The sequence below is a fragment of the Anabrus simplex genome, chromosome 1 (genome assembly GCF_040414725.1).
Source record: "Anabrus simplex isolate iqAnaSimp1 chromosome 1, ASM4041472v1, whole genome shotgun sequence".
In the NCBI taxonomy this organism is placed as follows: Eukaryota; Metazoa; Arthropoda; class Insecta; order Orthoptera; family Tettigoniidae; genus Anabrus; species Anabrus simplex.
The window spans coordinates 887,920,159-887,932,856 of record NC_090265.1 but is presented as its reverse complement, the minus strand read 5'-3'; the positions used below and the strand labels follow the sequence as shown (position 1 = coordinate 887,932,856).

The 12,698-nt window shown below is 37.3% G+C and overlaps 1 protein-coding gene across 1 annotated transcript in view; it reads left to right on the top strand.

The window, feature by feature from the left end:
- Positions 1 to 12,698, top strand: part of Cth (Cystathionine gamma-lyase) — a 664,174-nt gene that overhangs the window by 451,883 nt on the left and 199,593 nt on the right. The window contains exon 12 of the mRNA XM_068225275.1: positions 2,505 to 2,643. Within this exon, the coding sequence (XP_068081376.1) occupies positions 2,505 to 2,643 (139 nt within the window). The remainder of the gene's footprint in view (positions 1 to 2,504; positions 2,644 to 12,698) is intronic.

Sequence of the window (12,698 nt, the reverse complement as noted above, 5' to 3'; positions counted from 1 at the left end):
AGTGTCCCCCAAAGGCGTGGAGCTCGATTAACCAGGACCTTGATCAACTAGGATCACGAATAACTAGGAAAGCAATGATACAACAGTTCACATTGACTTTTGTAAAATTAGGACTTGTTTCCAATTAAAGTAGCACAGAACAGTGATTAATTTTAGAATCTAATGGCACAAGGACTTGTTTCCAATTAAAGTAGCACAGAACAGTGATTAATTTTAGAATCTAATGGCACAAGTGATTTTTTTTTTGTTTTGTTTGTTTGTTTACAAGTGAACTTGTAAATTAATTTCATATAAACAGGCACTTAAACTTTTAAAGGTACAATCATAGACTAAGAGCAAGAACAGTATTCAAACTTTGATTATGCACAGTGTAAATGATTGTTGATCATACAAGTTTTTCATATTTTGTGCTGGTAAATTTTGAACATTGAACTTTACCACTGGACAAATATGGTGATCTTGAAACTTAATTGAATGACTGGGTTTTCTGCTTTTTGTGAACATAACAAAATCAACATGGATAATATATTAGCTGCTACTGAGGCTTTAAAAGTCAGTCTAAATGACAGGATTGCTGAATCAAATGCTAACTTAGAAAGTCGTATTAAAGCAACTAATACTGGCATGAATCAACTTAGCATTAATTTAGAAACTCGTATCGCTGAATCAAGTGAGGCCACTAATGCTTTTATTACCACAATGAATGCTAGTATAACTCAGCTTAGGGAAGCTAATGAAGCAACCAATGTTAGTATTACGCAATTAACAGAATCTATTGATAAAAAATTGGCAGAAGTTAACTGTAATTTAGAATGTAGAATCAATAATGCAGGTGCCGAAATTGAAAATCAGTTTGATGAATCTAATAAAAAGATGGATTCTAAATACACAAGAAATTAATGAAACATTGAAACGTGACTTAGAAACCATGAAAGAGGAAAGAGGGATAATGTGGTGCCATGGTGCTGAGAGGAGATCCAAGGTGAGGGGGAAGGAATCTGGCAACACGGGATATCACCAATGCTGATGCCAAGAGAGACCGTCACTTCCAATCACTGTTTGGACTTTCTCAAATCCATTATTCACATCTGTAAAAGGTGATATATTTCTTGTCTAACTTGAATAAACAAAGACTTTAATTTCATAAGAACTTATTCAATTACCCTTCTCTCTGTGGTTCCTAGCATGGACCGTACACATCCTTGCATCAACCCATGCTCTCCGACAAAGCTAACGTACAGGCATTCCTCTTACATTATAGTTGTTGTTATTGCTTTGATTGCATCTGTTAAGGGTCAAATTCCAAGGTTAATTAAGTTTTAAGGGAGATTTGAATGTGTTACCATAGTTTACTTCTCTAGAATGGAGTGTGACTAGAATAGCAAAAACATATGATTGAAATATTGCCACTGTTGATTCTAATGTTATTAAAAGTATCTGAGCAATAAGTAGGATAGAAAGTGTTGAGAGGACCAAGGAAGGGCCAGTATTTCCAAGTAGGGTTAGAAGGAGATGGCCAGCAATTATAATGGCTGCTGAACGGACAGCTAGGTTCCCTGGACGAATAATATCACTAATCGTTTCACTAATGGTATAAGGACGGGAGGGGTACCTTGAGGTACTATATGAGCAAATATATGAGTTGTGTGATTGATTCATTCATATAATGGAAGAGTCAAGGCAAGTATTAAGGCCAGATGATTAGAACATGTAAAAATGTAGGGGAATAATCCTAGAAAATTATTAAAAAGAATAAGTGAGAACAATGAAAAGCATTTTAACTTATCTGGATCTCTAATGGTATATTCAGTATTCCGTACTTCTTCCAGTGATAAATGCACCATCTTCATTCATCTTGAATACATTATGCTTAGAGAAGTAATAACATCTCTCCGCAGAGAGAAAAAGAATGGTAATAATGAAAATGATCGGAATGTGTCAAAGTGGTGGGAATAACATTTCACATTGTCGAGTACTATGAGTGTTGTGATGTTTATCAATACCAGTTTTATTAATAATGCTATATTTATTGTCTAAGGAGTTAATGCAGTTTGCACTAGTGTATTTCTTATGCTCATTTTGAAAAGTACATTACCTCCTATAGAGAGGGAAATAATGCTCTTTACACATCCACAACCATGATGTTAGCGAATCAACACAGAAAACACATCATAATATCTTCAATTCTATCTGAGACTGGAGTTAGCACACTATACACATGCGTGCATCTCGCATTCTTCCACAAGGTACTTGACAACTCAATTTCAGGTATATCTGGAGTTAACACACTTCAACCACCGACCCACCTGCCATTTAATGCAATGAAATTTTCCATGGAATTCAACGCATTGAGCAGGTGGGATAATGCAAGAACATAGCTCCTCTTGGACAATTCTGAATAGCCTCATGACGTTAGAATGTTTCCCGTTTGACACAGATTATAGGTTACAGATTTTTGTTGTAGTTCTTGGATCAGTGTACATTAAATATTTTGTCTTGTCTAGTTCCCAGATGTCACATGCTGCAATGCCAATTGAAGACCGCATCCGCCTTGGTATCACAGATAACCTGATTCGTTTATCTGTAGGACTAGAAGAAGCACAGGACCTTATAGCTGACCTAGATCAAGCTTTCAAGGCTACAGTAAGTTGATCTTAAAACATATCATATGAGGATCAGAGTTTTAAATTTATTTCAGTCAGAATTGGACAAAAAAAAAAGGATTAATCTGTTTTCTGGTCAGTGGATTCATTCATTCATTTATTTATTTATTTATTTGTTTGATGACAAGAATGGGAAAGTAGTGGCTGTGGTTTTAATTAAGGTACATCCCCAGCATTTGCCTGATGTGGAAACGGGAGGCAAAGGTATGCAATTCCCCCTCAGCCAAGACTGATAGTGTGTGCCGTGCATGATTATGTTCTCTCTTTTTAGTCACTTACCTTACTTCCCCATATGATTACCAACAGTTGCCTAAACGCTTCAAGGTGTGTACATTAACCCTCTTGGAGCCAGGAGCCGATCTAGTCGGCCACTCACCATCAGCTGGAAGAGGCTAGAGCTCCCCCTCCACTCTACTACTGTAAAGTGCCAGGCCGTTTTTAGTGCCAACACATGTACCGGTATTTTAAAATTTGCGGGCAAGAAATATTCTACATGTTGACTACATAAAATAAACAACTGATTCAGAGTGATGTAAAGAATCAAAAAACATTTTATTGTTGATATTATGGTTGTCGATAACGTTTATTTTTAGGAAGAGAAAAGACATTTTCGCACTTTCTCTCTCAATATCTACTTTGAAAAAGCCATTTACGATAACAAAAGAACATACGTAATGATGTAGAATGTATTTCTAAATATAATTCTATAAAATAATTACTTTGAACCAGACCCGGGTGACTGGAGTAGGACATTGATGATGATGATGAATTACTTTGGACGAGAAAAGTAAAAGCATAAAAAATTAAAATTCAAACGTATGTCACTAGTAAAAACAAGACAATTTTACTCACCAATAAAATTTGCCTATATATTGCTGTAAGGCAAATACTGACAAGAACTTTTCTATGTGCAGACTACATAGTATAAAAAATAATCCTAAGTTATTAAAAAATAAAAATTAGTAGTTGATATTATAGATTTTATTTTCATGGAAAACCTTTTCTCGTTTTTGGTTCCAGTATCTATTTGAAAAATAAACCATTTTACAATACAACAGAATATTTGTAATTAAAAATATGGCACTAAAGCCCTGATGGACCTTGGTCTACCATGCGACCGCTGCTCAGTCCGAAGTCCTGCAGTTTACGAGGTGACGCATGGTCAGTGAGACGAATTTTCTTGGTTTTCTAGACCAAGGTCGCCCTCTCACCCTCAGATATCTCCTCAATTGTGATCACTTAGGGTCACTTAAGTTTAGTGAACCTCAAACCAACTCTCAGGCCCAGGTAAAAATCCTTGACCTGGCCGGGAATCGAACCCATGACCTCCGGGTGAGAGGCAGGCATGCTACACTTGGCCTGTGGAGACCAGCATTTATGTAATGATAGAGAATTTATTTCTGAACAGAATTCTATAAAATAATTACTCTGAATGAGAAAAAAAACAATAAAAATACAACTTCAAATATAGTATGTCGCTAGTAAAATGAAGGAAAATGACAGAATAAATTTACTCACCGAAAATTGTTGAAATGAAGACTTATCACCAGATATTTAAAGTTATTCAAAGTTTGAGACCACTGTTCAAGCACTTAGGGGTATAGTCATATATTTACACTAACACTAATCACTTATCGCTAACACTAACAGGAAGAATAAAAACCAAACCCACGGCACTACAGCCCTTGAAGGGCCTTGGCCAACCAAGTGACCGCGGTTCAGCCCGAAGGCCTGCAGATTATGAGGTGTTGTGTGGTCAGCACGACAAATCCTCTCGGCCGCTATTCTTGGCTTTCTAGACCAGGACCATCAGATAGCTCCTTAATTCTAATCACGTAGGCTGAGTAGACCTCGAACCAGCCCTCAGGTCCAGGTAAAAATCCCTGACCTGGCTGGGAATCGAACCTAGGGCCTCGGGGCAAGAGGCAGGCATGCTACCCCTACACCACGGTGCCAGCAACAGGAACAATAAAGACAATGCAACAAGGCCTAATGCAACTTAATAAAAATATCTGTGTTTATTTAGGGTACTTATGAAGAGCTGCACATTTAGTATACAGGCCTTTATCGCACTTGACGCACACAGTTTGCGTCCTTTGTTGCGGAGAGGTACATACAACGAACTGTCTTTCTAATTTACCTCTCTTAAGCTTCTAATTTACCTGACAAATGTTTTATGCCACACACAGGAATATTCGTAATAATAATTTTTTGTCTATTCTCAAACCATTCAGCACTCATAGATTCAAGATGCTAGTTGTTTAAATGGGCCTAACACCTAAGGTCATCGGCCCAGGTCATTTTCTTTCCGTTACAGTTTTCTAAATACAACAAATAAGCATTTAAGACCATCCTCAAAATGATATTGAATGCAACTTTTTTCCAGAATTTCAAAGTTCTACGTTCATCTAAACAAAAATACACCATCATGTCATTTATATCAATGTCCCCCATATAAACTATTATAACCTAATGGCTAGTACACACCTAGCGACAAAGTTGCAGGACATTGTATGGGGACAGTTGCGAGACACTGTCCCTAGACTGTTGCAATACAATGTCCTGCGACCACATCTATAGAGCCAGTTGCTCCACAGGAATCGGTGGGAAATGGTGCAAGAAATTGCTTTATGTGCTTTTAATGTTGTGAATCTTTTTCTCCATCTCATGAATGGACATAGTGAACTTTTTAGCCAGAGACTCCATTGCTTCCCTCCTTTTGTCTCTGTTTTTATGCTCGGTAGTCATAACATTCCGAAGACAAGGGAGGGTGTGTAAATCCTCAATGATTTCTAGAGTAGTTTCCATCACAAAACAACAGAATACGCAACATAACACCAACACCAACACCAACACGTGCCGGCTATCTCCACACTGGCATCGGCGTGTCCCGGAAATTTGCCTCGTGACACGTCCAGACTACATCATGTTGCGCAACATTTGTATCACGTATCCCATTTCGAATGGGAGACCTGCGACATGCAACTTTTGTATCGCGACAGTCCCAAACACGGAAAAAATGTTGCAGGACATCCCTGGAACTTGTCACGATACACGTGTTCCGCAACTTTGTCGCTTGGTGTGTACTAGCCTTAAGATCACATTAGGTTTCCTCTTGGGTTGATTACTGTTTCTAGCACTTGCAGGCACTTCTATTTCTATTGCAGCTTCACGTGTACTTTTAACCACCACCTGATTTTTCTGAGATTTTTTCTGTTTGGATCGCACTAGTGAAATTGGCCCCTGTCTGAAAGATTTATTACAAACTCATTTAAATGGCTTTTCCACAGCATCTCGTAGTCCCTTCCTGTTTCTTCGTACAGTGCCATAATAAATGTTCCAACTGAATAAATGTTTTGTAAGGGGAATTGACGTAAAAAAAATTATCTGCATAAACGTGGAAACCTTTCATAAAATAATTCCCTAGAGACAGAAGTTTCATCACTACAGTGTAGGCCAGTCCATTAATTCTGATTTCATTTCTGTCTTCAATGGATCTTGCTCCTCAGTGCGTAAAGAAACTAACACAATCTTACTAACTGCGTCACACAACACCCAAAATTTTATCCCCCACTTGTGATGGTGCTTATTCGCCATATATTGGAGTAGTTGTGTATGGCATTTAGTTCCTACTAAACTTTCTTCTATGGATAGTTGCTGGTGAGGAGTATAATGATGTCTTAACTCTCTTGGAGCCAGGCGGTACTGCGAGCGCCCGCACTTTAAATTGCCAGAGCCGATGAGATCGGCCTTTAAATATCCGTGCGGAAGTTGCCAGAGCCGATTACATCGGCCGGCTGAAAATTCTGTGATATACATACTTTTTTGGCAGTCTATAGTGACGTGCATACTTTTGTGACAACCTGTAGTAAATGGGCTACAAGATATTGTGTGCCTGACCTTGCTTTGGAATTTCTAAGAGGGTGTTCTAGCTTTCACAAGAGTTGTTTCCTGTGTTTAGAAATACCGCTAACCGGTCAGTACAAGATTGCTCCTTGCAGTGAGTGGATTCTTGACAGCAGAATGGCAAGTAGTTCACGTGATATATTTTCAGCAGGTATTGATGACGATAAATTAATGGAATATTTGGAACAATGCGAAGTGAACGCGGATGATTTATCGGATAGCGATAGTGAATTTAGTTCAGAGAGTAGTGATGAAATTATACCAGACACGCCCCCGGGATCACCACAGCTAAAGAAGAGGCGTTTATTTGTTTCTAATGGCAGTAAGGCTACTGTGAATACTGTTGTTGATGAAACTAGTGATAACGAAGATGATGATGATGATGATGTCTCTGGAGAACATTTTGTGGAAATTTCTCCCAATGAACCTGACAACGTCCCTCAGTCTCCTGTTTCGTTCATGGAACTTCCTGGACCTAAACATGCCCCTGCGCCTGATTCTCCGCCCATATCATACTTCAATTTATTTTTCACTTTTTCTCTGCTAAACCTTATAGTCACCGAGACCAATCGCTATGCTGACCAACTCCTTACTTGTAATGAACTGTCACATAATTCCCGCTCTCGATGTTGGAGACGCACTACAATTGACGAAATAAGGGCGTTCATAGCTGTCATCATGAATATGGGACTAATAAGAAAACCTACCATTGTTTCGTACTGGAGTACTGTAGACCATTTCATTACCCCTTGGTTTGGTGAAATGTTCTCAAGGAATAGGTTTCAGCTTATTTTGAAATTTTTTCATTTAGTTGACAACAGTAAGCTTTCTCCTCCTGGCTCTCCAAACTACGATCCCTGTGCTCGATTCCAGCCTCTTGTAGATCATGCTAATAGGCTATTTAGACATCATTATACTCCTCATCAGCAACTTTCCATAGACGAAAGTTTAGTTGGAACTAAATGCCATACACAACTACTCCAATACATGCCGAATAAGCACCATCACAAGTGGGGGATAAAATTTTGGATGTTGTGTGATGCAGTTAGTAAGTATTGTGTTGGTTTTTATACCTACCGAGGAGCAAGATCCACTGAAGACAGAAACGAAATCAGAATTAATGGACTGGCCTACACTGTAGTGACCAAACTCATGTCCCTAGGGAATTATTTTATGAAAGGTTTTCACGTTTACGCAGATAATTATTTTACGTCAATCCCCCTTGCAAAACATTTATACTCACTTGGAACATTTATTACCGGCACTATACGAAGAAACAGGAAGGGACTACCAGATGCTGTGAAAAAGCCATTTAAATTAGTTTGTAATAAATATTTCAGACAGGGGCCAATTTTACTAGTGGGATCCAAACAGAAAAAATCTCAGAAAAATCAGGTGGTGCTTATAAGTACACGCGGAGCTGCAATAGAAACAGAAGTGCCTGCAACTGCTAGAAACATTAATCAACCCAAGAAGAAACCTAACGTGATCTTAGACTATAATCGTTATATGGGTGGCATTGATACATGATGGTGTATTTTTATTTAGATGAACGTAGAACTTTGAAATTCTGGAAAAAAGTTGCATTCAATATAATTTCGAGAATGGTCTTAAATGCTTATTTGATGTATTTAGGAAACTGTAACGGAAAGAAAATGACTAGGCTCCAGTTCTACTCCAGTATAATTGAATCTCTGAGTACTGAATGGTTTGAGAATAGACAAAAGATTATCACGAATATTCCTGTGTGTGGCGTAAAACTTTTGTCAGGTACATTAGAAAGACGGTGCGTTGTATGTAGCTCTCCGCAACAGAGAAAGAGGTCGCGAACTGTGTGCATCAAGTGCGATAAGGGCCTGCATACTAAATGTGCAGCTCTTCATAAATGCCCTAAATAAACAAAATATATTTAAACTTCTACTTGAACAAAAAACAGAGATTTTATATGACGTTGCGTTACGCTTTCTATTGTTCCTATTAGTGTTAGTGATAAGTGATTAGTGTTAGTGATAAGTGATTAGTGTTAGTGTAAATAACCTTAAGTGCTTCAACAGTGGTCTCAAACTTTGAACAACATTATATAGCGGTGACGAGTCTTCTTATCAAAAATTTTCGGTGAGTAAATTTATTTTGTCATTTTCCTTCTTTTTTACTACTGACATAGTAAATTTGTGTTTGCATTTTTTGTTTTTCTTTTTCTCGTTCAGAGCAATTATTCTGTTCATAAATGAATTTTCTATCATTACGTAAATGCCGGTCCCCACGGGTCAAGTGTAGTGTGTCTGCCTCTCACTCGGAGGTCATGGGTTCGATTCCCGGACAGGTGAACGGTTTTTACCTGGGTCTGAGTGTTGGTTCGAGGTCCACTCAAACTAAGTGATGACAATCGAGGAGAGATCTTAGGCTAAGAGAGCTACCTTGGTCTAGAAAACCATGAATAATGAACGAGAGAATTCGTCTCACTGACCATGCGTCACCTCGTAAACTGCAGGTCTTCGGACTGAGCAGCGGTCGCTTAGTAGACCAAGGCCCATCAGGGCTTTAGTGCCATATATGTTTTAATTACGCATATTGTATTGTACTGTATTGTAAGATGTTTTTAAAAATAGATACTGAAACAGAAAACTAGAAAAGGAGATTTCCGATAAAATAAAAACTATAATCTCAACTATTATTTTTTACTTTTTAATAATTCAGAACTATTTTTATACAATCTACACCACATATATAAAATTTATCTTAAGTGTTTGCCATACATCGATATATACATGAATGTTATCGGTGAGTAAAATTGTCTTATTTTCATTAGGGACATACGTTTGAATTTTAATTTTTTATATTTTTATTTTTCGCGTTCAAAATAATTATTTTATAGATTTATATTTGGAAATAAATTCTGCATTTAGTCGTACATTCTTTTGTATCGTAGATGATATTTTCAAAGTAGATATTGAGAGAGAAAGTGCAAAAATGTTTTTCTCTTCCTAAAAGTAAACGTTATCGACAACCATAATATCAACAATAATACTTTTTAATTATTTATATCACACTAAATCAGTTGTTTATTTTATGTAGTCGACGTGTAGAAAATTTCTTGCCGGTATTTGACATACACCGGTAGATATACGCGAATGTTAAAATGCACGTAATTCTACTAAAAACGGCCTGGCACTTTACAGTAGTAGAGAGCAGGCGGAGCTCTGGCCTCTTCCAGCTGCTAGTGAGCGGCCGATCAGATCGGCTCCTGGCTCCAAGAGGGTTAATAGCCTATTGGCATGATCTACAAGAGGCTGGAATCGAGCACAGGGATCATAGTTTGGAGAGCCAGGAGGAGAAAGCTTACTGTTGTCAAATAAATGAAAAATAATTAAAAGAAGCTGAAACCTCTTCCTTGTGAACATTTCACCAAACCATGGGATAATGAAATGGTCTATAGTATTACAGTACGAAACAATGGTAGGTTCTTCATCAGTCCCATATTCAGGATGACAACAATAAACGCCTTATTTTATCAATTGTGGTGCGTCTCCAACAACGAGAGTGAGAATTGGGTGATAGTTCATTACAAGTAAAGAGTTGGTCTCTGTGACTATGAAGTTTAGCAGAGAAAAGCGAAACATAAATTTTATGGGCAGAGAATCAGATGGAGGGACATGTTTAGGTCCAGGAAGTTCCATGAAGGAGATAGGAGGCTGAGGAACGTTGTCAGGTTCATTGGGAGAAATTTCCACAAAATGTTCTCCAGAGATATCATCATCATCTTCGTTGTCACGTTTCATCTACCACCATATTTAGAGTACCTTTAGTGCCATTAGAAACAAATAAACACCTCTTCTTTAGCTGCGGTTATCCCAGGGGCATGTCCAGTATAATTTTGTCACTACTCTCTGAACTAAATTCACTATCGTTAACCGATAAATCATTCACGTTAACTTTGCATTGCTGCAAATACTCCATTAATTTATTGTCATCAATACCTGCTGAAGAAATATCATGTGAACCACTTGCCATTTTGCTGTCACAAATCCACTCACTGCAAGGAACAATCTCTTACTGAATGATTAGCAGTATTCCTAAACACAGGAAATGACTTTTGTGCCTTTTTAGATAGGTTCTTGTTTATTTTCAAATGTGTCATGAATTGAAGATTGTGAAATTTACAACAAACTGAAGGAGGCTTGCAGTTTGTCAGAAAAGTAATTTCAGTAAGTCTCAACTTGTAAAATTCCAGCAACATATACTGTGTATGTGATTTTTGTTAAAGTTTCCTTTACGACACAGTTGTATATTGACTAAGGTGAACTAATTATATACCTTTTTTTTCTACTATAAAGTCAATACGGAACAACCCAAATATGAGATTCTTAAATTACATTCCAGCAAGATATAGCAGATTTACATTTAGGAGGTCAAATGGACTGTATCGCTATTGACCTATCCAAGGCATTTGATAAGGTAGATCATGGGAGACTACTGACGTACATGAAGGCTGCTGCTACTGGGCTACACAAAAGAGTGACTGATTGGGTGGCTGCATTTCTAGAAAATAGAATTCAGAGAATTAAAGTAGGTGAAGCATTATCTGATCCTGTATTTTCTAAGAAGGGGTCTCTGTAAGGCAGGATTATTGGACCTTCATGTTTTCTTATACATTGCCAGAAAAAAAAATTAAAACAATCATGCAACATCCTCAATGATTGTGTTCAGTGGCACCAGGGTATGATGTGACAAGTAGTTCATCACCGCAGGTGTATATGATTACAAATTCAGACCAAATGAAACTCACATGTCACAGTGAAGGGTGCCTGAACAGTCACATTAATACACAGTATACCCTCTTCTGGCAGCAATGCAGGCATGCAGGCTCTGGAAAGCGCCTAAGTTCCCAGTTCATCATGTCCCATATATGTTCAGTTGTCATTTATGTCAGGTCATTTATGCGGATGCTGCATGGCTTTGTTTTTTTTTTTTTTTTTTTTTTGCGATGTATATGTAATTGATATGAGTAAAGAACTGTAATTACAATATAAGGATTTTTGTGGATAATGTTATCATGTATACAGAAAGAAATAAGTTTGAGGACTGTCAGCAACTGCAAAAGAATATACAAATTTGTGAGAAAGACAGCAGACAATGATATGATAAACTGCACCAGCTGGTACCGTCCTTTGAGCTGGTATGAGTACAAGACAAGGTAAATTAAAACATAAAGATGAAATTAATCACTGGGCACATACCCCACACAACCATAATAACCAAAGTAAAGAAAACTTACCTTTAGATAACAAGAAGTTCCCGTGGATACTTAGGATAAAACTGGTACAGTATTAACTGGTACGACTAATTGAAAGAAAGACCAACCAGATATGGAGTTTAAAAGCATTTAATTTTAATATATTGAAGAGTGTTTAACAACTGGGAAAGAACAAAACAATTAAATTAGGCACAATGAGCTGCAACGTAATGGAAGTCAATTAATTAATAAATTAAACTTAGATAACTAGGAAAAAAAAAGAAACTAATGGTTAACTCACAAATTCAAAGATGGCCGTCATTTAAATAAAATTAAAAGAAAACAATCTGGTATCTTAAGTAGGTCTACTGCAGGAGTTAAGTTACCTATCTGCAATCTCAATCCATTTCCACCAAAATTCTCAATTACTTTTCAAAGTTTCTGAATACACTTGAACAGTTTCAATGTTATTGCCATGAGCTTTCACAAGAGTCAAGGTTTTAAAAGGTTTCAATTATGAACCCAAAACAGGCCAATAAAATCACAACAGAAAAATTGGACGAAAATAAACAGAGATTATCCGAAAGGGTAATTAAAATAATAAAGAAACCAAGTACACCCGAAAAATAGTGCAGAATACAGAATTCAAGCACCGAAGGAAAAATCCACCCACAACCTTAAGTCAATCAATCATCAACAATGCTCCAATTAGTCAACATTACCATGGTTACGGTGCAGGCAAAAGATAGAAGGCACCAATCCCAAGGGTGCCACAATAATGGAACATGAGAAAGAACAAAAGAGACTCAAGGATAATGAATCATCAGAAATAAGATAATATTGAGAGAAAGCATGACGCAAAATGAATAGAATCCTAAGGGACCTAAAACTAGAAA